The 27,620-nt window shown below is 41.3% G+C and overlaps 1 protein-coding gene across 2 annotated transcripts; it reads left to right on the top strand.

The window, feature by feature from the left end:
- Window positions 1-1,374: 1,374 nt before the first annotated feature.
- PPP1R36 (protein phosphatase 1 regulatory subunit 36) lies at window positions 1,375-27,036 on the top strand. Of its 2 annotated transcripts, none has more exons than XM_072115862.1 (10): window positions 1,375-1,436; window positions 9,291-9,355; window positions 12,584-12,714; window positions 13,281-13,350; window positions 14,554-14,652; window positions 15,991-16,131; window positions 21,312-21,354; window positions 22,162-22,352; window positions 24,385-24,567; window positions 26,590-27,036. In XM_072115862.1, exons 1-10 carry the CDS (start codon window positions 1,428-1,430, stop codon window positions 26,813-26,815), a joined length of 1,158 nt encoding a protein of 385 aa, XP_071971963.1. In that variant the 5' UTR covers window positions 1,375-1,427; the 3' UTR covers window positions 26,816-27,036. The 2 variants fall into 2 exon arrangements, with proteins under 2 accessions (XP_071971963.1, XP_071971962.1); XM_072115861.1 differs by lacking the exon at window positions 1,375-1,436 and adding an exon at window positions 7,870-8,033.
- The last annotated feature ends 584 nt before the right edge of the window (window positions 27,037-27,620 follow it).

The following is a 27,620-nucleotide window of genomic DNA, read 5'->3' on the forward strand; positions in this document are numbered from 1 at the left end:
ACATGGTGGGACGTATTCGCAACCACTCCTCCGCCTTGCATCGGCGAGGGTGTTGCAAATGAAATAATATAAAAGTTGAAACAACAGTAATGGAGGCCCTGCCCCTAAGGGCTTACAATTTATGCAAGTTCTCCATCTAAACTCTTTAACTTTTGTGCTGAATATATAGAGAGAGAGAGTGAGAGATAGATACATATGAGGTAGATAGATAGATATGAGAGATAGATAGTTATTATTATTATTATAGATAGACAGATAAGATAAGATATGAGAGATAGATATGAGAGATAGATAGCATGCTTGATAAAGGTGGATTAAACCACCGAAACGTTGCCATGGAATAAAGCTTCACCCTCACATTTTTGACTACAACCTTGGAGTGCTGCCTATTTTTTGGACTTATCTACAAAAGACCGCTTGCCACGGAACTTACGGCTTTGCACCACTTTATCACTTAACCAGTAGTGCTGCTCCGGACTTCTCTTTTTTTCCTAGATAGATAGATAGATAGTCCCATAGAAATGAACAGAGTGCTAGTTGAGCATGTGCACAAATGCTATTGCTTAGTCATGATCTCTATGGATCCCAGTATTTGCACCTCCAGTGATGAGGTACTTGTTGCCATTCTGTTCATAGGAGACCAGTTTATATAGTGAGTTTATAGACTACCTGATGGCAGCTCCAGTAGAACGCAGGGGACTAGGATGAGGGCCGCGCCGAAGATTACCTGGTAGGCGGAGTAACGTGGCTACTGGGGCGTGGAGTAGCCGCGACTAGTAGCCTCATGTCCAGCTACTCCACGCCCCAGTAGCCACATAAATAAATGTGCATATGCCTGCAATAAACTTTTCTAAAAGATAGCCAAGACATGAGGATTAGCCCAAAATGGGCTATCCTCACTTCCCATTCATCCACCTACCACCCCTTCTACCTTTATAGGTAGAATCGGGGTGGTAGGTTCCCTTTAAGTTTGTAGAACCTCCTAGTAATACACAAGCCTCAGATTCTCAGTTTTACTATAGAATTCCGATGATCACATTATCCATATAGTGGGAATTAGTAACTTTTCTAATCTACAGGGAGTGGTGACTGCTAATGAACAGCATTTCCCTGAGATGAAAGGGCTCAGTGTGGAAAGTTACCATTAACTCAGTCTGAGCACTGGTTTACAGCTCAAACATTTTATTTCGAGACAGTTTGTTCCTTACAACGCTTTTAATTTCCTGTTTATATCCTAAACTAACATCAGACTCTACCCAGAGCTGTATCTAATCCCTGTGCGCTCTGCTGTAGCCAAGTCTGTGTGCTGCTGCCCCCTCCCCGCCTGCCGCCCTGCCCTCTCTATGTGTCACAATGGCAGAGTTACCTAGTAACACACTGGTTGTAATAAACACTGAGCGTAGTACAGTGTGGTCTGGGGACAAACCATGGAGCAGGTAAGTATACAAATCAGCTGGGATACACAGACGCTGGATGGACCTACAATCTACAGTTATGACGCAAATTTTAGTACTGCTACTATCAATGCTAATAAGTATATTTCATGTGTTATTTCTGTAGTGTTGGCCTGGGTTTATTCCTGATGCTTTCTGCACTTTACCAAACCCTTTTTTTGTTTTACTCAATGGCGAACATTTATCATTTAGGCATTTATTTTAGTCAGATTTATTATAGTGGCTTTGTCTGTTTGTCCCTCTGCTAAGCAGTGTGTTTTTTTAAGTTGTTACATATAAATCACAGTTTTAAACACATTAGGGTTTTTATTTCATTCTACACAGCAGGTGGGCAAGAGTTTCTATGCAATTCTTTTATGTGACAGGGAAAAAAAGTTGAGAAAAAATGAAAAAAAAGTTCAGAAAGCCGGCCTTGCACAGCCTTGCTCATTGATAATAAATTTGTCACAATGGAGCACATTTACTTACCGGCTCCTGTCGCGATCCCCGATCCAGAATGTCCGACAAGGATGAAGTCTGGCGCGATTCACTAAGATCGTGCGCCCGATATCCTGCATGTGTCGCTTCCCAGTTGAGGTCCGCTGAAGCTCACCTTCTTCTTCCCGGTGTATGTGAGTGCATGTCTTGCGACACAATTTGACATGTTAAATCCTGCACGTTGTCCGAATCTGTCGGATCGTCTGACGGCCCGCGCCCCGATTTGTGTCGTGTGCAAGCCGGCCCAGAGGCGCCAAAATCTGATCGTGTGCGGCAAAAAGCCCTTCTGAATGCATGGCATATACGGAAATCTTCGGATATTTCCGATGATAGTGCGGTGTGCAGACCCTTAGTAAATCAACCCCGATGTGCTTTGATGTGCAAGTGGCAAGAATTGCCCCATGCTTCTTATTGACAGTAATTTCTTTTTTTTTGTCACCAAAAACCATAATGCAGCAGGAAAACAAATGATAAATGTTCCCCTTTGAGTACATGATCAGCACTCTGGAAGCCTGCATGCTATTATACATGTGCTATTCACAAACAATGGTCCAGATTTATAAAAATGAGTACAAACTGTACTATGTGTAGTCTGTCTGTGGAGTGTGGGGGATTGCCCCAGATTAATCATAACTGCTGCACGGTCTTCATTAATCTGGTGACTCTGCACTGCTCTTGGAGTGTTTTATTATTATTTTTTTTTGCTGTACAGTTGTGGTGCAGATATAATTGTGGCGAACATCAATAATAAATGTATGTTTGTAAGCAAACTCCGACTAAGCACTAACATGCCCCTTAGGTGCACATTTTTTCAGTTTTTTTAGGACACAAAACTGGCGCAGACACTTTATAAATACATGTGCAAGAAGATTGCACATTATTTTCAGTGCAAAATCAGACAAAACTGGCAAAATGCTTTAACCCCTTCCCGACATTTGACGTAATAGTACTGCATCGCGGGAGGTGCGTTCCCGCAAAATGCAGTACTATTACGTCAAGCTTCTGGCGCCGGCTCCTGAACGGAGCCGGCGCCAGAAGCTGCGGGTGTCGGCTATATGTTATAGCTGACACCCGCCTCTAACACCCGCGATCGGAGATTTCTCCGATCGCGGGTGTTAACCCCTGACACGCCGCGGTCGCGCTGACCGGGGCGTGTTAGAAGCATTTAAAGATTATTTAAGCTGAATCGGACCCCCCGCGGCGCTTACCGGGGGGGTCCGCTCCTCCGATCGCAGCCCCGGGACTACCGGTGCCCGGGGCTGCGAGATCTTCATCCCGGTGCCGGGTCCCTGCCTTCTGACAGGGCCCGGCTGTAAGACACTGGGCATATGCAGCATGCTCAGTGTCTTACATTACACAGTGCAATACATCTGTATTGCACTGTGTAACCTGTAAAAAAGCTTGAACAAGTGATCAGAAGATCACTTGTTCAAGCTTAGATGTCATTAACTGTAAAAAAAGGAAAAATAAATAAATAAAGTTTTTTTACAATAAAAATAAATAATAAAAGAAAGTGAAAGTCCCCCCAAACACCACATTTCCCTTTACACAAGTAATAAAGTATAAAAAACACTAAATCACGAAAAAACCGCACTTATTTGGTATCGCCGCGTCCGTAACAATCTGTACAATAAATCCTAATCATAATTGGACCCGCTCGGTGAACGTGGTAAAAAAAAAAACCCCAAAAACTTGCCAAAAATTAAAACTTTTTATCAAATTGCTTTACATAAAATGTTCTAAAAAGTGATCCGAAAAAGTTACAAGCACCAAAATGATACCAATAAAAAGAGCAACTTGTCACGCAAAAAATAAGCTTACAACCAGCTCCGTAAACCAAAAAATACTATAATTATGCCACTATAAAAATGGCAATACTAAAACAAATGCAATTTTTTCTATTCTAGTTTTCCTTCAATAAAATTGGACAAATAAAAATAAAACTATATAAATGAGGTATCACCGTAATCGTAGTTATCCGTAGAATAAAGATAATATATTATTGTTATGCTACAGTGAACACCCCCCCCCCAAAAAAATGCTAAAAATCCCAAACAAGAATTGATGATTTTATTTTCCTCCACACGTAAAAAGTTAATAAAATTTCTTCAATAAGCTAAAAACCCACTAAAATTAAGGTTTTTTTTACAGTGCATCTCGCCTCGCAAAAAATAAGCCCTTATTTGTCTAAATTGCTTAAAAAAGAAATAAAGATTGTATAGCCTATTCCCAACGAGCGTTGTTATAGAACGGTGCGGCGGGTAGTGACTTGCCAACACCGGTCAGGGTAAGACGGCGGCTGTTCACTGATCGGGGTAAGACGGCGGCTGTTCCTCACAGCCATCCATCCTGCCCCATGGACCAGAAGGGTTACGTCCCCCCCACACACCCCCAGTTTATTATCGCTGCTATTGGCTCATCAATTCAGATGAGCCAATAGAAGCGAATTTACTTATGACGTCAGTAATACCGATCACCATGTCTGTAGACACGGTGATCGGGGCAGGGTGGCGGCTGTTCCTGACAGCCACCAATTTTGCCTTGCGGTCCAGAGGGGTTTTGTTTCCCCCCTCTGTCCATGTTTGCCGCTATTTGCTGGTCGATTTGGTCCAGCCAAAAGCAGCAATATTCGTCACAATGGGCATCGCTAGGGTGAATAAGAGTAACACTTGGTGATAATTTCCCTACTAAAACGAAGATATGGTACAAAAGCGCCGGCCGTGCACATTGTACAGATGATGCTGTACAACTCTTACGAGCTGTTCCAATGTGCAGGTCCTGCCGTATCATTTCTCCGTTTTCAAGAGGAAGATATTAGGAAACTAATATTGGGACAGGACGGGCCCCAGTACCTCTGGTTTAGATGTTCCTGTGTTTTGCCAGGACAGCATTTTCCCGGTGAATTCTGCTGCTTCTAATGGTAGGACTCAATAAAGAGTCTGTTCCAAAAGAGGAGTTAGGATGGACACTATATACTACTAAGAGACCTGCGACAACTCCAGAGTGACAAAAGTTTAGTTGGTCCCCTGGTATATTCTACCTCCTTATACACAACACATTCACAATTCACGCCCAACCTGTTGTGAATTCATTTAGGTAAAATGAATAATTGTAACAACTGTTATGTCCCGTTGCTCCCTAAACCCCTCCATTATTTCATAAGGGGCGCCACATAACGGGCACTGAACTTTCCAGAAATAATTGCAATTTCCATCTTGGACTCCATTGCACATCACCTATATGTTCAAATGCTCATTTCACCACGTGTATTACCCTACACCACATATTACACCTTGCTATATTCCCCAAGGGGTGTACATTCAACAATTAGGGTCGCTTTTCGAGTTTTCCTCTGTTTTGGTACCACTACGGCTCTCCAAATGCATCCTGACACATGTGAAGGATTTCTTACAAATTTGGCCTCTAAAAGACAAACATCCCTCTTTTCCTCTACTGTGCGCCCATAAAGCATTTTATATGCACATGTGGGGTACTTCTACACTCGGGAGAAATAGTTTTACAGCTTTTTTGGGGTTATTTAATATATTATCCCTTGTGGCTTACATAAATTAGGGGTAAAGTGACATTTATAGGAAAATTTTCACCTTTTTAATGATTCGGGCCTAATTGGATCATTCACCTGTAGGGGCAAATACATATATTACACATTGCAAAATTCTCTAAGGGGTGTGTGTTCAAAAATTAGGGTCACTTTTCGGATTCTTATCTGTTTTATACCACTAGGGTTCTCCAAATGCATGTCAAACATTTCTGTCAAATTTGGCTTCTAAAAGGCAAACATTCCCCTTTCCTTTTACTGTGCGCCCATACAACATTTTATATATACATGTGGGGTACTTCTACACTCGAGAGAAATAGGTTTACACATTTTGGGGGGTTATTACATTTTTTTATCCCTTGTGGCTATATAAAATTAGGAGTAAAATGACCTTTATAGGAAAATGTTCACCTTTTATCTATTTAAGTGCTAATTAAATCAAACACCTTTATGGACAAATACACATATTACACCTTGCTAAATTCTCTAAGGGGTGTGCTTTCCAAAATGGTGATACTTGTTGGGGTTCCGCTCTGTTTTGGTACCACTACGGCTCTCTAAATGCATCCTGACACATGTAAAGGATGTCTGTCAAATTTGGCTTCTAAAAGGCCAACGCCCCTCTTTCCCTTCTGAGCTTCACTGCGGGAGAAATGCTAGTACACATTTTTTGGGGTTGTTTCATCTTTAATGCCTTATGGGATACAAAAATTAGCCGTAAAAGTGACTTTTTTGGGAAAATGTTCACCTTTTTCCTTTTAGGGACCTAATTGAAGCAAACACCTGTAGGGGAACATACACATATTACACCTTGCTGAATTCTCCAAAGGGTGCACTTTCCAAAATGGTGACACTTGGGTTCCCCTCTGTTTTGGTACCACTAGGGCTATCCAAATGCATCCTGACACATGTAAAGGATTATTGTCAAATCTGGCTTCTAAAAGGCCAAAGCCCCTCTTTCCCTTCTGAGCCCTACTGTGTACCCATACAACACTTTATATGCAAAAGTGGTGCAGTTCTGTGCTTAGGAGAAATAGTTTTACACATTCATGGGGTTGTTTCATCTTTTATCCCTGGTGGCTTACAAAAATGTGGGGTAAAAGTGACTTTTTTGAGAAAATTTTCACCTTTTTTCCCTTTTGGGGCCTAATTGAATCAAACACCTGTTGGGGAAAATACACAAATTACACGTTGCTAAACTCTCCAAGGGGTGTACTTTCCAAAATGGTGTCTCATGTTGGGGCTTTTCTCTGTTTTGGTACCATTATGGCTCTCCAAATGCATCCTGACACATGAAAACTTTTTCAGCCTTTTTGCCCTGCAAAAACGAAACAACGCTCTTTCCATACCAAGTGCCCCCCTGTGCCCGTACAGCAGGGTACAGTGACAAAATGGGTATTGGCATACTCAAGAGGAATTGCCCTCAACATTGTAAAATGCATTTTCCTTTTTAACCCATTGTGAAGGTGCAAATTTTAGTGTTCAATGAATCTATAGTAAGATAAAATTACATTTCTCTTTCATTTATCTTTCACGCTCATGAAAACAAAATTCCCAAAGGTTGTTTTGAATATTTTGAGGGGTGTAGTTTCTAAAATGGTGTCATTTGTGGGGGGTTTCTGTCATGTGGGCCTTATAAAGTCACTTCTAACTAAATTGACCCTCCAAAAGTAGGTTTTGATGATTTTCGTGAAAATCTGAAAAATTGCACCTAAAGTTATAAGCCTCCTAGCATCCTAAAAAAAGGAAAAGATGTTTGAAAAATTATGCCAAGTTAAAGCAGACATATGGAAAATGTTAGTTATCAAGTTATTTTAGTGATATGACCAACTTTCCAAAAAGTAGAAAATTTTGAATTTGGAAAACATTGTTTTTTTCAAAATTTTTGCCAAATTTCCATTTATTTCATAAATAAATACTAAATATATTGATTAAATTTCTCAACCAGCATGAAGTACAATGTGTCACGAAAAAACAATCTCAAAATCAACTGGATATGTTAAAGCGTTCCAAAGTTATAACCACTTAAATAGACACATGTCAGATTTTAAAAAATGGGCCGTGTCAGGAAGGTGAAAAGTGGCTTCAGCGTTAAGGGGTTAATAAATGTGGGTTAGTGATTCCATGGCTAACTTTTAGGATCTGTATGCCATCAGTATGTTCTCTCCGTGTTTGCATGGGTTTACTCCAGGTCCTTTACATATTACTAAAATAAAGTTTCTAACAATTTAGGTTCCATGATTATTAAATTAAAGGTTAGGGCAGAGGCAGCCACGAGGAATCTACCAGATCTACTTCTGATGGTAGATTTCTTTTAATAGATCAGTATCCACAGCCGTTATTCTTACAGTCTATGCAACCAATCCATTAAACAGAAGAGCATGTCCTAGTCAGAAGCAGTTTAACGGATCACTCACAGGCTATAGTTAGTTTATGAGGATCTGTGACGAACAGATGCCAGACTGACGCAAATCAGCTGTGAAAAACAGATATTTTAATTAATGTCTATTTTCACAGACAATTTCTGCAACCTTCATATGCAGGTAATATAAAGGTGCGTTCTCCTATATCAGTCTTAACATCTGTTGTGCTGATTTGGGTATTAATAAACGGTTGGTAACTGATATATGTAAGGTCAGTTTTCATAACTTGGACAACTAGTAGGGATATAGGCCTTTAGTTAAATTGCTGATAATTTGTAAATCTATATATGCTTTGTTCTTATAGGTCTTATAGGTGGCCTTATAGGTGGCCTTAGGATTGGATGATGTACTGTATGGTATCTTACATTTAAATGCCCCCTTAATATGTTGTACAGTCATTCAATGTCAATATAACAATAGCATGTTATAATAGGCTCCATACTGTGTGATCATAAAATAGTTATATACAGTTACTTAAAAAAGTGCTGTCACCACAATACACTGCAAAAATAATATTCTGTACAGTGAATAAGTAGAAAAAAAACACCATACAGTCACATATCAGTCCCATACATGAAGTTTAGTTACGAGCAGCAGAAGTCTCATTGGTAGGCAGTATTGTAATGCCACATACAGTCTCCAGGTACAAATCTAACTTGTGAGGATGAGAAATAAGAAATTGGTCTAACATTTTTACCACACAAAAGTTATGTTAAAACTTGGGGTGGTCAAAAGCTACAGTTGCCAAGTCATCTGTGACATCCTTGTAGCTGCTCCATCCATACAATTTTGGAAGATGTAATTGACGTGCTTGAAAGGGAACCTGTCATCAGGATTTCACATTTTCATCTAATGACAGGTTGCCATTTTTTATTGAGTTCTGATTCTGCTTTTAAAATTACAGTAACTGTTCCACTTTTAAAAGTTGATAAAAATATACCTGCATTCCTGCCAGCAAACTGAATGGGGTCATGGGGGCGTCCAAGTCACTGTGTCATCATTATCATTGTCTCTTTTCTGCTGTGCTAGCTCTTTCTCCTTTCTGCAGACATAAGCTGCCAGAGATTTGCAAGATAGGAGACTGACTGCTCCCCTCCTTCCTCCACAGAACTTCTGTCTTGTTACTTGCAAGAGAGAATTCAGTGGTAAATTTCAGTGTGAAAAACAAATAAGGAGGAAAGGAGGATGAAAAGTGTTGAAAGATTTATTACAAAGTTACTTAAATCCTCTCGTACTACTGATTTATGCAAAGTTGAAAAGTAACAGACCATTTACTGACAATTTGTATTTGCCGTTGGTTAGAGAATATCCTGTTTAGTTGTCAGTAAATGTTTTTTTTTCGTGTGACATATTGTTTTTTTACTATTTTCCTTACAGATAACAAAAGCTACTCCAAGAAAATGGTACTGGAAAGAGGAGACGAAAACACTTGAATTTACAAGGTAAAAAAAGTGAACACATAGCAGTAGCAGTCAGGGGAGTTGGTGTAGCAGGTACAATTAAACAATTATAATGAATGTGATGTGAACGTATGCCTAACATGCGCCAAAACACAGCCTGGGTAGAGACTTTAGGATGAACCGCCATCAGCCATAACTAGAGTAGCCAACATAAGGGCAAATTTTAACAATGCGGCACATTTACTTATCCGTCAACTCGAGTTCCCCGAAAGTGTATTATCTGCCGATAATGCACTGTGCCGCGATTCAATAAGATCGCGCCCCCGATATCCTGCATGTGTCGCTTCCCTGCTCAGGTGCGCCGGAGTTCACCTTCTTCTTCCTGGTGCATGTAAGTGCATTGTCTTACGACACAATTTGAAAGTTAAATCTCACTCTCAGTCCAAATCAGTTGGATCGTCCGATGGTCCACCCCCCGATTTCTGACGCATGAAAGCCAGCAAAGCTGCGCCAAAATCCAATCGAGTGCGACACAATCCCGTCACATTCCCGACTCTCGACTTGTTCTATTTTTGAACTCCAAATTTTGGTGCCACTTGTGAATCAAACTGTTTTCTGGTTCTTTGATTTTTCCGACACGTTTTTTTGTTGCAATTTGTGGCAAAGAAAAAGAGCAGCTGAAAGCTAGTTTAGGGGGTCGTAAACCTTTTAGTCCGTGTGCCAATTCATTAATCCCTTGCACCACAAACTTAAATCCCACTGGAAAATATACCACAGTTCCAGCTCTACCCTGCGGCAAAATTAATAAATGTTTCCAACTAGGATTTCACATAATTGCTGATAAAATAGAGTTCTTTATGCTTTATATGTAATATCTGTATAATTATCTGACGGGCACTGTGAGATCAGTAATGCTGCCTGTTTCTCTAGAAATGACGCTCTCTTATAGCATCTTTCCTGTGGTCGGAGCTGAACAATAGCAGCCTTATTCCTGTATACACTGGCTCTCGCTTGTTTTTTGCATAGCAAATAATCTGTTGGAACACATGTTCCGATCTGTCTTCTGTTATCCACATCTATTTAGTTGCAGTGACTGGAACATTGGAGAATTTACAGTATGATAATATCTTGGCACTGATAGATCCTGGCTTGCAAGTCTTAGATTTATAGCAGCTTAGCTGGCCTTGTCAGACCACAATAGTCCATATTTAGGCCATCATCTCATAGGATTTTAAAAAAGGCAGGTTTTAAACAGAGTAAGGCTACATGCACACTGCTGTTGCCCGCTGTACTACGGCGGGGAGAGGAGGAGGGGGAGAGCGCCGGTCACCCCCGCCCCTCTCCATAGGAATATATGGCGCACGGCGCTGTATTCCAGATGAAGATAGGACATGTCCTATCTTTCTATGGGGTACGGAGCAGTACGGTGCCGCACGTGTGCTGCACCGTACTGCTCCCGTTGGGTGCCGTGCGACCATTGCCTTCTATGGGGGACGTATATCGGCCGTATATACGTCGCCCATACGGCAGTGTGAATGTAGCCTTAGGCTGGATTCACACGACCGGTGCCCGCCGTACCGTAGCACTGCGGGCACACGGCAGCGTGCGGGGAGAGAAGGAGGGGGAGAGCGCTGTTCACCCCCGCCCCTCTCCATAGGGATACATGGCGCACGGCGCCGTATGCCCTGAAGAAATATGACATGTCCTATTTTTTCACGGGGTACGGAGCGGTACGGTGTCGCACGTGTGCGGCACCGTACTGCTCCCATAGGGCGCCGCGTGCCCATTGCCGTCTATGGGGGACGTACACTCACCGGCCACTTTATTAGGTACACCTGTCCAACTGCTCGTTAACACTTAATTTCTAATCAGCCAATCACATGGCGGCAACTCAGTGCAATTAGGCATGTAGACATGGTCAAGACAATCTCCTGCAGTTCAAACCGAGCATTAGTATGGGGAAGAAAGGTGATTTGAGTGCCTTTGAACGTGGCATGGTTGTTGGTGCCAGAAGGGCTGGTCTGAGTATTTCAGAAACTGCTGATCTACTGGGATTTTCACGCACAACCATCTCTAGGGTTTACAGAGAATGGTCCAAAAAAGAAAAAAACATCCAGTGAGCGGCAGTTCTGTGGGCATAAATGCCTTGTTGATGCCAGAGGTCAGAGGAGAATGGGCAGACTGGTTCGTGCTGATAGAAAGGCAACAGTGACTCAAATCGCCACCCGTTGCAACCAAGGTAGGCAGAAGAGCATCTCTGAACGCACAGTACATCGAACTTTGAGGCAGATGGGCTACAGCAGCAGAAGACCACACCGGGTGCCAATCCTTTCAGCTAAGAACAGGAAACTGAGGCTACAATTTGCACAAGCTCATCGAAATTGGACAGTAGAAGATTGGAAAAACGTTGCCTGGTCTGATGAGTCTGGATTTCTGCTGCAACATTCGGATGGTAGGGTCAGAAATTGGCGTCAACGACATGAAAGCATGGATCCATCCTGCCTTGTATCAACGGTTCAGGCTGGTGGTGGTGGTGTCATGGTGTGGGGAATATTTTCTTGGCACTCTTTGGGCCCCTTGGTACCAATTGAGCATCGTTGCAATGCCACAGCCTACCTGAGTATTGTTGCTGACCATGTCCATCCCTTTATGACCACGATGTACCCAACATCTGATGGCTACTTTCAGCAGGATAATGCGCCATGTCATAAAGCTGGAATCATCTCAGACTGGTTTCTTGAACATGACAATGAGGTCACTGTACTCAAATGGCCTCCACTGTCACCAGATCTCAATCCAATAGAGCATCTTTGGGATGTAGTGGAACGGGAGATTCGCATCATGGATGTGCAGCCGACAAATCTGCGGCAACTGTGTGATGCCATCATGTCAATATGGACCAAAATCTCTGAGGAATGCTTCCAGCACCTTGTTGAATCTATGCCACGAAGAATTGAGGCAGTTCTGAATGCAAAAGGGGGTTCAACCCATTACTAGCATGGTGTACCTAATAAAGTGGCCGGTGAGTGTATATCGGCCCTGATCAGACTCTGACGTGATCTGCAACGCAAGTGTGAAAGAGGCCTTGACCTAAACCAGCAACTTAAATCTTTTTTTTTTTCTCGCACCTGCCATAAAAGATATGATAAATTTCCCCTCCTGAACCTTAATATTTGTTTATACCTTAGTATTAATTGAGGACTATTGCAAATTTTCTATTTTTGCACTAAAAATAAGGTATCAGTTAAATATAATCTCTTATGGTTAAAGACGATCTGACACTTCCCTTCGCTGGGGTCCTGGATCTAAATCCCCCGAGAGAAGCACCACTGACAGAAATACTACATCTCCTAAACAGAAGAAGACACAACATGAATTTGTGACTCTAGAAGATGTCAAAAGTAAGTGTCCTTCATATCATATGTGCAGAATTCTTAGCGTTTAGGTGTGAAGGATGCAGAAGTTAGAGTTCCACATTTGAGTCTAAAGAGTGTAAAAGATGGCAGGCAATGTAGTTACAGCTCGTGTATTATCTATAACAATGAACTTGCCTGGAAAGCATCTGAAGCTAGCTGGAGAACAATGAGATTGGATTACATCTGACCATTACCATGCTTAGCTGTGAAGGACATGAAGAATGCATGACACCACCAAAGACACGCTGAACGGAAATATATGATAGACCCTTAATGATTGTTTTTTTTTAGAGGAAAGAAACCTTACTTAATACTTTTTAGCAGGGGTATACAAAAACAAACAGTATTAAAATTTACAGTACCTTGAGCTGCAGTACCTGGACACAACCACAATAAAGTGGATGGAGCCTTCTCTTTTACTAACTATTCTCTGTATGAGTTCCTGTGGCTTAGTTAGTTGTTATTCTATCCTAAGAACAGAGTTTTGGTATCAGATTCTAGGTAAATGATAAATCTTAAACAATCTTATGTATGTATTCACTGTCTTGTAGGAGTTGCTTTAAACATGATAGATGAACAAGAACGACTTTGCTTGACTTTTGGATTTTCCAACATTCTCAGGTATGCCAGATCCACAAATGAAAAATTAAAATAAAAAATTATTGGGAAAACGTAATGATTGATGGAGTCAGTAACACTGAAATTTGTTTCTCCGCTACTCCTAAATATGTGTACAGCCCCTGAACATTATCTACCTGGGGGTTTTGCGCCAAAACAACAGTGTGAAAAGCCTTACACCACATTTATCAAGGCTTTTGAGACCTGTTTTTAGCCATTTTCCGACTTGTCAGACTGAGGGGGCGTGGCCTTCAGAAAAGGGGCGTGACTTGGTCTAAAAGGGGACTTGGCCTATTTTAATGTTCCGTGCGCCAAAAATTGTGTTGCAGAGTTTAGACCACTTTAAAGTAGGTCTAAACTGAAAACCGACAGTCTTATTATCCTGCACCCGATTCATTAACACAGTGATAAATCTGGCGCAGAAAATGACTAGGGTTTTCCTCCACTAAACTGACGGAACCTTGGACACATTGATAAATCCCCCCCCATTGTATCCATTTACTCCAATATGTGTTAGTGCATCACACGGAATATGATTTTTCCATTGTTCCCAGCACTGTATCAATGATACAAAGAGCTCAATGCTGTCATGTGCATAGGTTCCAGAGATTTGCATCTACATTGATGCCAGCAGTTGGATCAAGGTTGCCTTGCCTCTTACTCCCAGGACTAATGATTTTGTGTTCCTACTTATTGGGGGTCATTTACTAAGGGCCCGATTCGCGTTTTCCCGACATGTTACCCGAATATTTCCGATTTGCGCCAATTTTCCCTGTATTGCCCCGGGATTTTGACGCACGCGATCGGATTTTGGTGCATCGGCGCCGGCATGCGCGCGACGGAAATTGGGGGGCGTGGTCGAGCGAAAACCTGACGGATTCGGAAAAACCGCCGCATTTTAAACAATAAAAGTGTCGCTTGGGACGCGCTTACCTTCACTTGGTCCGGCCCGGTGAACTCGGCTGTCCACCTGGTGGACAGCGGAGGAACTACCTTGATGAATCCTGGCCAGACCCGAATCCACCGCAGAGAATGCGCCGCTGGATCGCGAACGGACCGGGTAAGTAAATCTGCCCCATTATGTTTGATTCAGGACCCTGATCAAATTTGTCATATGTGGAAATATGTAAGACTACTAATTACTTCTTTAATAAAGTAAATCATTTCAATGTTTTAATATAAACGGTTTATTTTATTTTTATTTAGATCTCAACAACTTGATGATTTCCTCATGGCTATGATCAACTACTTGCATTGCTTCTTAGTGAAACAGTCACGTGGCAAACAGCCCAAATCTTTATTGCCGTAAGTGCATTTATGTGAGAGATGTATTTGTAGAAAAGTACAATTATGGATACCAAAAAAGTTACAAAATATTGTATTATTGGGTTATCCAAAGACGGACACAAATCTTAGCTTTTCTGAAGCAGTAAAAGTGATTATGTATCTGCGCCTGGGATGAGTTTGTCTTTTTTTGGCGTGAGTGGGTGTTGCCTAACTTTTACACGCTATGGGGCAGATTTATCAAGTGTCTGAAAGTCAGAATATTTGTAGTCGCCCATGGCAACCAATTGCAGCTCAGCTTTCATTTTACCAGTGCTCATGAATATTTCAAAGGAGAGCTGTGATTGGTTGCCATGGGCAACTAGAAATATTCTGACTTTCAGACAGCTTGATAAATCTGCCCCTATGTGTCACATTTATGTGTATTTTATCAACATTTTTAGGCGCAATTTTTGGCGCACAATAGACCGGGAAAATAACGGTCAGAGGGCAAAATTAAGGAGCAGTCCATGTAAGATTTTGGCGCACAGCTTGATCATTGATGTTGGCATTTTTATGGCTCCACTTTAAAACATGGGGCTGTGCTTTCCGGAGGCTGATCTCCGATGCCGACAGTCAAGTTTGCGCCAGAATTAGTAAATCCCCCCGTTCTGTGTGATTGTAGGTCTGTTGAATCGTGAATAAGGATATGGAATCTCATACAGGCTATGGACAAAATACATAATGTTAAATCAGTTCTTTTAGCAAAACATATTTTTGGCCTATACATATTGGGGCACATTTACTTACCCGTCAGCAGAGTTCACCGAAAGTGCAATGTCTAACGATAATGCACTGTGTTGCGATTCACTAAGATGGTGCGCCCAATACCCTGCATGTGTCGCTATGGAGTTCACCTTCTTCTTCCCGGTGCATGTAAGTGCGTTGGTTTGCGACACAATTTGAAAGTTAACTCCCGCCCTCAGTCCAAATGATTCGGATCGTCCGACGGCACACCCCTCAATTTGTGTAGCATGAAAGCCAGTGCCGATGCGCCAAAAACTGATCGCGTGGGACAAAATCCCAGCGCAGACACCTGTTAAATACCTGACCAAGCCGTGCAATCCTGAAAACAATGAACAGTCCAACAACTGTAAGTAAATAAGGGTCCTAAATAAATGTCCTAAATATGAGATTAGTGGGCATGTATGTTTATCAGTGATAGCTGTGGGTGTGTAATGGCTTTTCCTAGAACCGCTGCTATCGTCAGGGATGCCATGTGTTAACCATCCTATGGATGCGTCATAAATATATTTTACCCAGAAAATCCCTTTTACCAATTTTATGTAAAATAATTCTGCTGATTACCTGTGTTAATAGGAGACCAAAAGTTCTGGAAGAAGAGGAGATGGCAGTTCTCAATAAGACCATAGAAGACGCCATGAAGCATCTTGCTTTTAAGTACTCAGTACTTGTACTTGGAGAGGGAATGGACAAACAACATCACCTGGCATGTGGAAAGTAGGATATGATTTGATATATTTGTGATTCTATGTATCCTCATTAGCAACACCATAACAGAAACAAATTTATGCAATGAGTTAAGTGACATATTGGGGCTCATTTACAAGGGGGCCGAATCGCCGGGTTTCCCGAATATTACCGATTTGCGACGTTTTTCCCTGAATTGCCCCGTTTTTTTGGCGCACACGATCGGATTGTGTTGCATTGGCGCTGGCTTAAACGAGACGGAAATCGGGGGGGGGGGCTGTCGGAAAACCCAACGGATTCGGATAAAACGTGGTATTTAAAAAAGAATTTGTGTCGCTTGACACGCACTTACATGCACCGAAGAGAAGAAGGTGAACTCCGGCAGACCTCAGCGCAGCAGCGAGACCTGGTGGACATCGGACACACAGACCTTAGTGAATCTCGGCAGAACCCGAATCCTCGTCGGAGAACGCGCCGCTGAATCGCAACTGGATCGGGTAAGTAAATGAGCCCCATTATTTTTTGTAATTCTGAAAAAGTTGGCAGTGCATTTGTGTAGTATAAGCCCTGTCTGACTTTATAAATCCGATGATCATAAAGAGTATGAGAACACGGACAAAACCTTTTCTATAGGCTCATACACAAGGCCGTGGTTTAGACAGCCATGTGTATGAGCCATCTAGTCGAGTCTCACAACTCAAAGCAGGTCCTGCTAATGACACAGACCGCTAACAATACAGCGAGGATAGATTTTTATGCCCGTTTATTTATGTGCAGAGAGGCTTATGCACTTACATTGTTGCACAGAGACATGCCGCTCCTTGATACTATTGTAGTGTAAAAGGAAAATGTACATAGAGTACAAAATTAGAAAAAAATGGAGCTAGGATGGTGCAGTAGAGGCCATGTGCCAACATTTATGGCAGCCCTATTGTATTTCTGTATGGATCCGCAACAAAGCTGTGGACACACAAGCCCTAGGGCTCCAGAGTAGATAAACATTCATGTTGTCTTTTATTTTTATGGTATTGCCCTTTAAATACATGAGTCATTCTGTAACTACTCAACATCTTTTGTTAATTTTGTACACTCCATTTTGCTTCCAGCCATCTGAGCCTGTGCATTTTCCAGTGAAGTGAGGGGAGGAATACTATTTCTTAGCTCAGGCAGAACTGATTTTACTGCCATTTTGCTCACCAGTGTTTGTTAACTATTTACATACTTGTTCACTGGCCAAACTGGGATCATCCGAGGACAAGCGTTGGGTAGCGATGCTATTCGTTGTTTCGAGAGGTTTACTTTTACTTACATGAAAACCTTTGTAGAAAAAAAACTTCATTGGAACAATTTATTAAAGAGTTGTTTTTGCTGAAGTGTTTTTACTCAGCAGTTTTACTGAAGCAGGCCCCAACAGATCTCTTCATAGTATGCTTTGTAGTTTCTGCATTCAGAGGAAGAACTTTATGAAAGTTGTAAGGATACGTTTGGAAGATTCGCCATTGCAAGGTATGGCACAGACGTATCCTGATGCAGTGGAATTATATAGTGGGATACATTGCCTGGTGCCTCCTCCAACCCCCTGAATAGGGGAGAGTGAACATCACCATAGCTAGTGACTGACTGCCAATGTTTGGAGCGTTCTCCCTCCTGCTGAACAATATATGCACTCAGAGGAGGCCAGAACGGATGCGGTATTGCTGCCTCCAGTGCCAGCTTTCCTTCCTTATACGCTCAACACATATATTAAATGAGATGTTAACCCAGCTTAACAGGGTCCTTCACTTGCCATTCATAATTCTTAGTTTTTTGGCCTCCTCAGACACCAGGTGCAAGGTGTGACTGATGCGTCTTCACCCAATATAACTTTACTTTTTGTCTATATTAAATACTAATAGTGGGGGATCCTTTATGTGGTAGTATGGGAACATAACGTTAAGGGCTAAAACATATGATCACGGTCTGTCCTTGAATTAATGACCGTGTGGTGGTTGTGTGATTTTAATGGACCGACAACAGCCTTTCCGCATCATAATCATATATGGAGTCCCTTCTTCCCTGTTGTGATCATGATTACAGTTCGGCACTGGTGTTCAATAAGGAAGCAGGGACTCATTACATCATATGAAATATTACTATTTTTCTGGGTCTCCATTGAATGGGAGCATGCTGCAAACAGCTAATGGGAAGAATGGATGATAAGCTACTACCCTGTGAAAGTGAAAGATGTGTTTATACCATCACAGCTTCAAATTGCTAATATCTTAAAATACTTCTTCACACTGAGTTCACTCATCTAAGTATCACAATTATGTGATCTCCTAGATTCTATGGTGTATCCATGAAAATCTTGAACACCACTGGCATATTGGGGGAAAGTATCAAATTGTGACGCAAGGTCTGTTTTCTGGCTCACGACTTCAGTGGTGTTTTGCACTGGGATTTTACATTGTTGTGCATCACCTTAATGTATGTGGCGCATCACAAGAAGAAATCAGAAATGACGCTCCACATTCAAAGAGGGGATTAAAAGTTGATAGATTCGGGTTTTTTTTGTTCTCTAAATGTGTGCAAAAAATAAATGTAGGGAGATTAGAAGTGCAGTAAATGTTTTGGAAATAAAAGCTGCGCACATAAATTGCGACACAAAAAAAAAGCAGTGAGGGTCAGAAAACTGAGATTTTTGGGAGGCTAACACTTGAAAATTAAAAAGCCATGGGATTGCCAGACAAAACACAGGCTCAAAACCCTTAAAGGGCTATTCCAGGAATCAGCATAATTCATATATAAATGGGTCCTTAAAATATAAGCTAATATGTAATTAGTTTTTATTTAAAATTTTGCTCCCGTTAGCAGAAAAATGCTGATGACATACACTGTGATGGAGAATTAAAATGTTACTGGCCCTTTAATCAGTCCATTAATTTCCTCCACACGGTCTGTTGCACAGCATACACAGGACAGAAGATGGCCGCTGGTCACAAGTCCACATCACAAGTCCTGCAGCTGCCTGGGCAGGTCATGTGATCACCGCTATGTTTGGCTGTAGTCAGTTGGTTGCAGTGCATCCAGTATGGCCAGTGTTGTGGTGAAGGCAGTTACATGTCATTACTATGGTAACAGTGCAAGAGAACCTGTAATATCATCACTGGGAGCAGAGCATAAGAGGTAGGAGGAGTTACTGAGAACTAAAGGATCTTGGGACTTGTAGTTTCCAGTGGTAGCCATCTTGGTGATAACTTTAGAGAGGCCATAAAATTTTGTGAATCATAAAATCAAACTATTTAAGCTCCATTTTGTGACTAATGACATTAAGTTTTGTTACATTCATTTATTTATAGCATCATGGGTTTATGTATCAGATGTTCATACCCCTTTAAAGGGAACCTACCACCACGAAACTACCTATAAAGGTAGATCGGGTGGTAGGTGGATCAATAGGACGTCCCCGCAATGTTTTGAAAACTTTTATTGCCCCAATATTAAAATTTTCTTATGCGGCTACTGGGGCGTGGAGTAGCCGCATCTGAGGTTACACGAGGCGGCTACTCCACGCCCCGGTAGCCTCTTTTCTCCTCCTACCAAAAATCTTCGGCGCGCAGCTACGAGGAGCTGCGCGCCCTCGTCCGGCACATCTGCTGTCTGCGCATGCGCAGAACAGCAGGCCCGCGCCTGCGCGGTCACTGCTACGGAGTCGGAGCTGCACAGGCGCGGGCCTGCTGTTCTGCGCATGCGCAGACAGCAGATGTGCCGGACGAGGGCGCGCAGCTCCTCGTAGCTGCGCGCCGAAGATTTTTGGTAGGAGGAGAAAAGAGGCTACCGGGGCGTGGAGTAGCCGCCTCGTGTAACCTCAGATGCGGCTACTCTACGCCCCAGTAGCCGCATAAGAAAATTTTAATATTGGGGCAATAAAAGTTTTCAAATCATTGCAGGGACGTGAGGATTAGCCCTTAAAAGGGCTATCCTCACGTCCTATTGATCCACCTACCACCCGATCTACCTTTATAGGTAGATTTGTGGTGGTAGGTGCCCTTTAATAATTTCCCCTACAGAGTCCCGCACATGATTTTTACAAACTCACATATCTATTCAATAAACTTTGCATGAATAAATTTTACTAGTCAATACAAGAAACTTTGTTTTTTTCTCTCTTTTTTGACCCCTTTTTTCCTTCATAATCTGCTTTTCACTCTGAAAGCTGAGTTAAATCTTGCTAGCAAGATGAACAGAAGTTCTATAATGTGTCAGATTACACAGGAACACAGGGAGTAAGAGGAGTGAGTCATAGCAGCTATGTCCCCATCCACTAGACCAGAGACAATTTAAATTACAGATAGAGACTGCAGAGGGGAAAACTGCTAGAAACTGAAAACAACAAATCACACAACGCAGAAAAATCTTCCTTACTTTTCTGTTTCGGGTTCTCCAGTATCCCCACCGTAGCTTTGCCTGTTTTGTTGCGAAGTCTGTTGGCAGGCCACTTTCCTACCTCCTCAATGAACTCCAGACGAGGAACTTGTCATACAATGATCTCAGCTTTGCCAGTAATTGGTAACGTGCCCACAACATGGCTTCACAACAGAGCCATTGGAGTTGCTGCGGCTGCTACCAGAGATCCTATGGGGGAATGAAAAATTAGGAAAAGTTTTTTCTATTCATTTAAGAACATTGTAGAATTTAAGCAGCAATATGTCTTACACACAGTAAAGTTGTCATACATTACAGTCATATTGCATTTTAAAATATACAATTTTATAATGTATGGAGACTTTAACTTGCCTACTTATTAATTAACAAATAACACTTAGAAATCTGCAATCCCTCATTTCTTTGGTGTTTTTCCTAGAATATTTAGGAACAAATTTAGATTCTCCATTCTCCACATCAAAGTGATGCATGCAGATGCACAACGCATCACCCAACTGTCCATAGAAGTTCATAAACCTCTAGGAGATGTATCAGAGGAACTGAAGGTTGCAGAATTCTAAGAATAGGACATCCATGAAGTAATGGTTGGGTTTGGACAACTTTCCATTGTGTCACCAAGCAGGTTGGATATAGACATTCAAAATGAAAATCCTAGTCTGGCTGTTTATTAACATAACATTTATTGGGTTTTAATGTGATATTTTAAACTCGTGTCTTGTACGGCTTTGTATATAATATGGAATTCATAGGAATGAAAAAAATAATTTTGTGAATTTGTTTTACAGAGGCAGAGCTTCAGCTACACTGAGAGACCGCCGATTCTTTGAGGTACAACTATCAGCATAAAATATTAGTAATTACTAATGATCTATTTCAGCCTAAAAAAGGAGCATTCTTCATGCTGTGAGAAAGGTATAATTATATCATCCAACCTGATGCCATGCCAGATCATAAATAATGGGTTGTACATTTTGTCAGGGCAGTATTTGCTGTTGTGCAGTTGAGGTCCTGTGCCAAGGGCAAAAAGGGGAACAAAATCTCATGCTTGCCCAGACAGTTGTCACAATCTGAAGGTTTGTCATAAACTGTGGAGGCAGTCCAGTCAATTATGGTTTATAGAAGTAAAAGCATTCATTCAGTTAGCACCCCCTCATGTCCTTCACCCTCTTCATTCAGTTAGCACCCCCTCATGTCCTTCACCCTCTTCATTCAGCTAGCACCCCCTCATGTCCTTCACCCTCTTCATTCAGTTAGCCTCCTCATGCTTTACGCCCCCCCCCCCAATCCGTTAGTTCCGTTTCTCATTCAGTTACTTCCCCCTCATATTGCCCGCTCTCCATTCAGTGAGAATGGCACATTGGAGGATGGTAATCTACATAGCAACATGTGGCCACAGGTAAAAAAGAAATTGCATACATTGGTAAGTTCGAGTTTACCTACATCTAGCAGCCACTATTAGACTTGTCCCCCATGTTCCTATAGTTTGAATTGGCCTGTATAATAGGACCTTTAGAGCCCCCTTTGTAGGATGTGTGGGTCCCCCACAAAATCAAGACATGTATCTTCTATTTATATAGCACCATCAAATTCCGTAGCGTTACAAATCTTAAATTTGCTGTATCTGTTCCCCTGCAGTGTTTATATAGTTTCTGCATTCAAGTTGCCTGGGTGGTGTTCAGGCGCAAGAAACTGGAAGCCATTCAAGAGGAGGTTGGCAGAATATTGCGCACCAATAATTTTAATCCTGCCTTGAGGCTGAAAGATACCATGCCAAGCAGAAACCTGTCTGGGAGTAAGAAGAAAATGGCTACCTATGCCGATGACAGGTACAGGACGCATTGTGTAAGACTGATCAATGGTGCCAACATGTATTTGTATCTGTAGTGACTAGAATATATATATATATATATATATATATATATATATATGTATATATATATATATATATATATATATATATATATATATACTCTAGAGATAGACAGAATCAGTTTTTAGTAAATTCAGCCTCATCATTTGATCTATGTTTTTAGTATACCCCTATCCCTCATCTATATTGCTGAGATAGAAGATTAGATAGATAATAGATAATAGATAGATAGATATATAGATAGATAGATATGAGAAAGATAGATAGAAAGATAGATAGATTGATATGAGATAGATAGATAGGAGATAGATGGATAGATAGATATGATATAGATAGATAGATAGATAGATAGATAGATAGATAGATAGATAGATAGATAGATAGATAGATCCTGCTGTTGGCCCTGCCCAGTCCCTAAAGAAACAACATTTTTGCATTTAATGCTAATCACATAGTATATTATAATAAATTTGTAATAAGGATGGGATAGTTTGCACTGTACAGAGAATACTGTCTGCAGCTGTATAAATAACATAGGAGCCGCACCCTGTACTCCAGGTATGACACCGCAGGCTCCGATTTATGTTGTGATTAATGACATTAATAAATTATCTCTAGATAGATGCACGCATCAGTAAAAGGATTTATATACATAATGGGGCACATTTATCAAACTGGCTCCAGTTTTGTGCAGTAGTTTGCACATAAATTACTTGCACTTGTATTTATGAAGTGTTTGTGGCGTGTGTCGCGGCTGCATTATGACGAAGGGAAAGTCCTACATAATTGTGGCGTACGCCCGTTAAACTGAGTGCAAAAAGCAAAAAGGAATGGTCAGACCGAGATGAAGAGGTTAGGATAGACTCTCTTAGTAGATCGTGGAAGGACAAGAAGGTCAGTCTTAGAAAGATTTCAAGAAGAAGAGAGAGGACATGATATTAGAGACAGTAGAGAGACAGTCACGACTGTTCTGGAGTAAGGCAGGGGTTATGTTACTTGTAGAAGTATAGGGCTGGGTATTATCAGTATAGACATGATCCTGGAAACCAAATCTGCTGATGGTTTGTCCGATGGGCCCTGAGCCCTAAGGAAGCGGAACAGAGAGAGGAAGATCAGAAAGCTAGGTCAGAAAGATAGGAAGAAAACCAAGAGAGTGCAGTGTCCTTCAGGCCAATGGAGCGAAGCATCCTGAGGAGGAGCTGGTGGTCCATAGTATCGAACTGTGCCCATCGATCCAGAAGAATGAGGAGAGAATAGTCACCTTTGGATTTAGCAGTGAGGAGATCATTAGAGACTTTAGGTAGAAATATATGATAAAACAGCTTTCCAAGACTGCTACTAACATTGCTGTTTTGGATTTCAAAAAATGATGGTTGACTCTTTTTATATAACACATGTCATCTCCATTAACATTAATAGAGTATACCTACACATGGATGAGCATGCTGCTATTCCCTGCACATCATGTACAAATTACTTTGTCCAACTCCTCATCTAAATTTCATCAACTTCAATGTGAAATGGGTGTCTCCTGGATAGCAATACAGGCGGTCCCCTACTTAAGAACACTCGACTTACATACGACCCCTAGTTACAAACGGACCTCTGGATGTTGGTAATTTATTGTGCTTTAGTCCTAGGCTATAATGATCAGATGTAAAGTTATCAAATGTGTCTGTAATGAAGCTTTAGTGTTAATATTGATTCTTATGACAATCCAACATTTTTAAAATCCAATTGTCACAGAGACCAAAAAAGTTCTATCTGGGATTACAATGATAAAATATACAGTTCCGACTTACATACAAATTCAACTTAAGAACAAACCTACAGACCCTATCTTGTATGTAACCCGGGGACTGCCTGTACCCTGGATGCATTAGATGTACTCGAACATGTATGGCAGACCAAGTCATATTGTATAACTCCTTTGATTGTTGTATTTTATCGTAAATTGAATTTGAAACAGAATATTTTTTTCTGCGCAGGAAACCTAAAGTCAAACGTCCTCCCATAAAGAAAATGATCACCCAGCGCTCCCCTGTTCTTAGCTCCTTAATTCCAACACCCAAGGAAAGATCGCAATACCTGTTCAATCAACATGCACTTCACCCAAAAGGCTCTGATGAACTGGATATGGAAGATCTTCTGGAATACACAATCCCAAACTGGTGAGAAGATCTTTATTTACCTCCCCTTACTGCAGCTTTTTTTTGGTTCTTGCTTGTATCAGATGTATGCAGCCACCATTAGTGCCTTGAGTCGGGAAGCTCCAATCCCTCACTCCCTTTTTACATAAACAGAAAGTCCATTTCCACTAACTTTTTATTAAATGTCTTAAAGGGACACTCCTGTCAAGGCTAATTCATTAAATAATGCATGGTGCAGGGCCTGAGGGGAGGAGCAAGACTCATTTTCATTGTATTCCTAGAACCTTGCTAGAACCTAGAATCCTGCTCCTCCCTTCAGGCCCTGCACATGGTATAATTCAATAAATCATCTTTGACTGGAGAGTTCCTTTAAATTTAATGTCATTTGCATTAGTATCTGGGCGTTAGGTGAATATATCCAAAATGACTCTTTGGATCCTGCATATGTATTATACAGACTTTCCTGATTTCCCAATCTCCAGATAATTATATTATTAAAAATAAAATTTCTGCAATACATGATAGTCGTCTTGTGCCTGCAGTATTTAATCCCATGAACTGGAATAAGGCACCTTAAATATTCTTTCCTACTTATTTCTTCTTTTCCACCAATGTGGTCCTTCTCTCTATTTCAATATACAATAGCCATTATGTACATATTCTGAGTGAATACAATGCAGCCTCCCAATCATTTCATGAGGAGAACGATTTAGGCTATATTCACACGACGGTTGCCCGCCGTACCATAGCACGGCGGGCACACGTCGTTGCCAGGGAGAGGAGGAGGGGATGAGCCCCTCTCCATAGTGATATATGGCGCACAGCGCCGTATTCGGGAGAAAGATAGGACATGCCCAATCTTTCTCCTGGCTACGGGATTTCACGGATTTCAAAACTGGAAAAATCCACAATGAGTGATAGTTATCACAATACATGTTTTAATACAGTTATATTATAGTGGAGGAATAAAGCACACAGCTTTGTCACAGTACTGAGATGATAAACACAGTTATGACAGAATAGTGAGATTATGCACACAGTGATGTCACAGTACCAAGACAATACACACAGTGATGTCACAGTTCTGAGGTATTTAACACAGTGATGTCACAGTACAGGGATAATAAAGACAGTGATGTCAGAGTTCAGGGTATACACACAGTGATGTCACAGTACCGGGAAAAGAAACTCAGTGATGTCACAGTACTGAGATAGCAAGCCTAGTGATGGCAGACACTAATGCAGTAAAGGAATAAGAAATACAGTGATGTCACAGTACTGAGATAAACGCAGTGATACAGAGATACAGTACAGTACAGAGATAATAACTATAGTTATGTCACAGTACAGGGATAAAACATGCAGTGATGTCACAGTAGTGTGATATTGCATGTAGTGATGTCACTGTACATAGATAATGCATGCAATGACATTACACTAAAGGGATAATGCACTCAGTTCAAAGATATTAAACATATTAATCTCCCAAAAAGAAAGAAAAAACGGGTAACAGTCCCCATACATAGTATACTCCTTAAATGTGGTAGTGCATTCAGCTACACAGATGATATACTGCATAATTAGGCAGCAAACACTGGAAGGTATAGAGGTCAAACAAATGGAAGACTGGGGCACAAAAAGGGTTTTTTTCGGATGTTGAAAAACATAGCTTTTTCTTCCAAAAACAGTGCCTCTCCTGACCATGGTCTGTGCTGGTATTGCAGCTCAGCTGTATAGAGATACGTGGTAGCATTACCACGCACTACCTATTGTCAGGAGAGGAGCTGTTATTGGAAGAAAGCAGACATGTTTTACAACCCCTTTAACACAGGGCAAATGCAGAACTTTTCATTCAAATCTTGCAAAGCAGGAAGAAAATGTTGCACTACAAAATATATCATAAAATGTTTGATAGAAACAGGGCAGTGGCTCTCAATGGTAACTGTAACCTGCGAGGAGTGGTCTGTAAACGAGCCAAAAATCTGCAGACAAGATGAGACAAGAGAACAATTCCAAAATCTGACTCCTCTTTTTTTCAAACAGTATTGGAATTATAGGAGAACCTGTGAGACAATTTTACATCCATGATCTTACACCATATGGAGTCAATGAAGAAGAGGAGCCGGATGCTGAGAAACAGAACAGTGCTTCACCCTTGGACTTCCGTGGCTTCTCGGGTTATCACTCACCAGTACGACCTGCTACTGGCCGCCAGAGCCAGGTTATATCAAGAGCCACCACAGAGGCCACATATTCTGATTTTTATTGAGGATAAAGTAATGGACTAAATACACAGGATGTGGACTATAAAGTTATTACGCCAGCCATAGACTACATAGACCATCGATACACTAAAGCAGTTGTATTACAAACACTGTGGTTTTTCTTGTTATTTTTTGGACTGTATTCTGACTACACGAGCTATGTCATCACTCAGTTGCCATATTAGTTGTTTACACACTATTTATCATAAAAAAAGTTATTCTTTTATCTTTCGAACTGGTTCCATTCATTTGAACTTGCTGTATACGTAAGGGTCATTGCCTCCACAAGGAACAGAATTTTCCTCCACTGCCACCGTCAATTCCAATGCTTACAGGTCATGTTATCCTTGCCTATTTTAAAGATGTTAAATTTGGGCAATTTAATTGCTCAAAAAGCACACATATTTTACAAAAAATTGCTACAGTTTCTCAATATGGTTGAATCTCATGTTCTTACAACCACAAGCTGTGCAGCACACTACCAGCCATGTGAACACACCCTAGCTGTGGGCATGCTGCTTTCTGTAAATATGCCATGTTATTAGACATCATTACTTAATTAAGACAGAGACAGAGAGAGAAAGCAATGGAAAGCAAAATTATGTGAAAGGGACACATGAAGGCATGTGCATTGTGTATGAACCCTAGCCGGCTGGATTATAGGGTGGGCTCCCAGGGCACACGTCATGGGGCCCTGCCACTTATTTCATTAATGGGTTCAGCATCCTTTTATCTGAATATCTACCACTGGTTGGCTGAACTCTATTTAGTAGTTTAGTAGGGCAGTTTAGAGTTTAGTAGGGCAGATTT

Source organism: Engystomops pustulosus, chromosome 7, assembly GCF_040894005.1.
Source record: "Engystomops pustulosus chromosome 7, aEngPut4.maternal, whole genome shotgun sequence".
In the NCBI taxonomy this organism is placed as follows: Eukaryota; Metazoa; Chordata; class Amphibia; order Anura; family Leptodactylidae; genus Engystomops; species Engystomops pustulosus.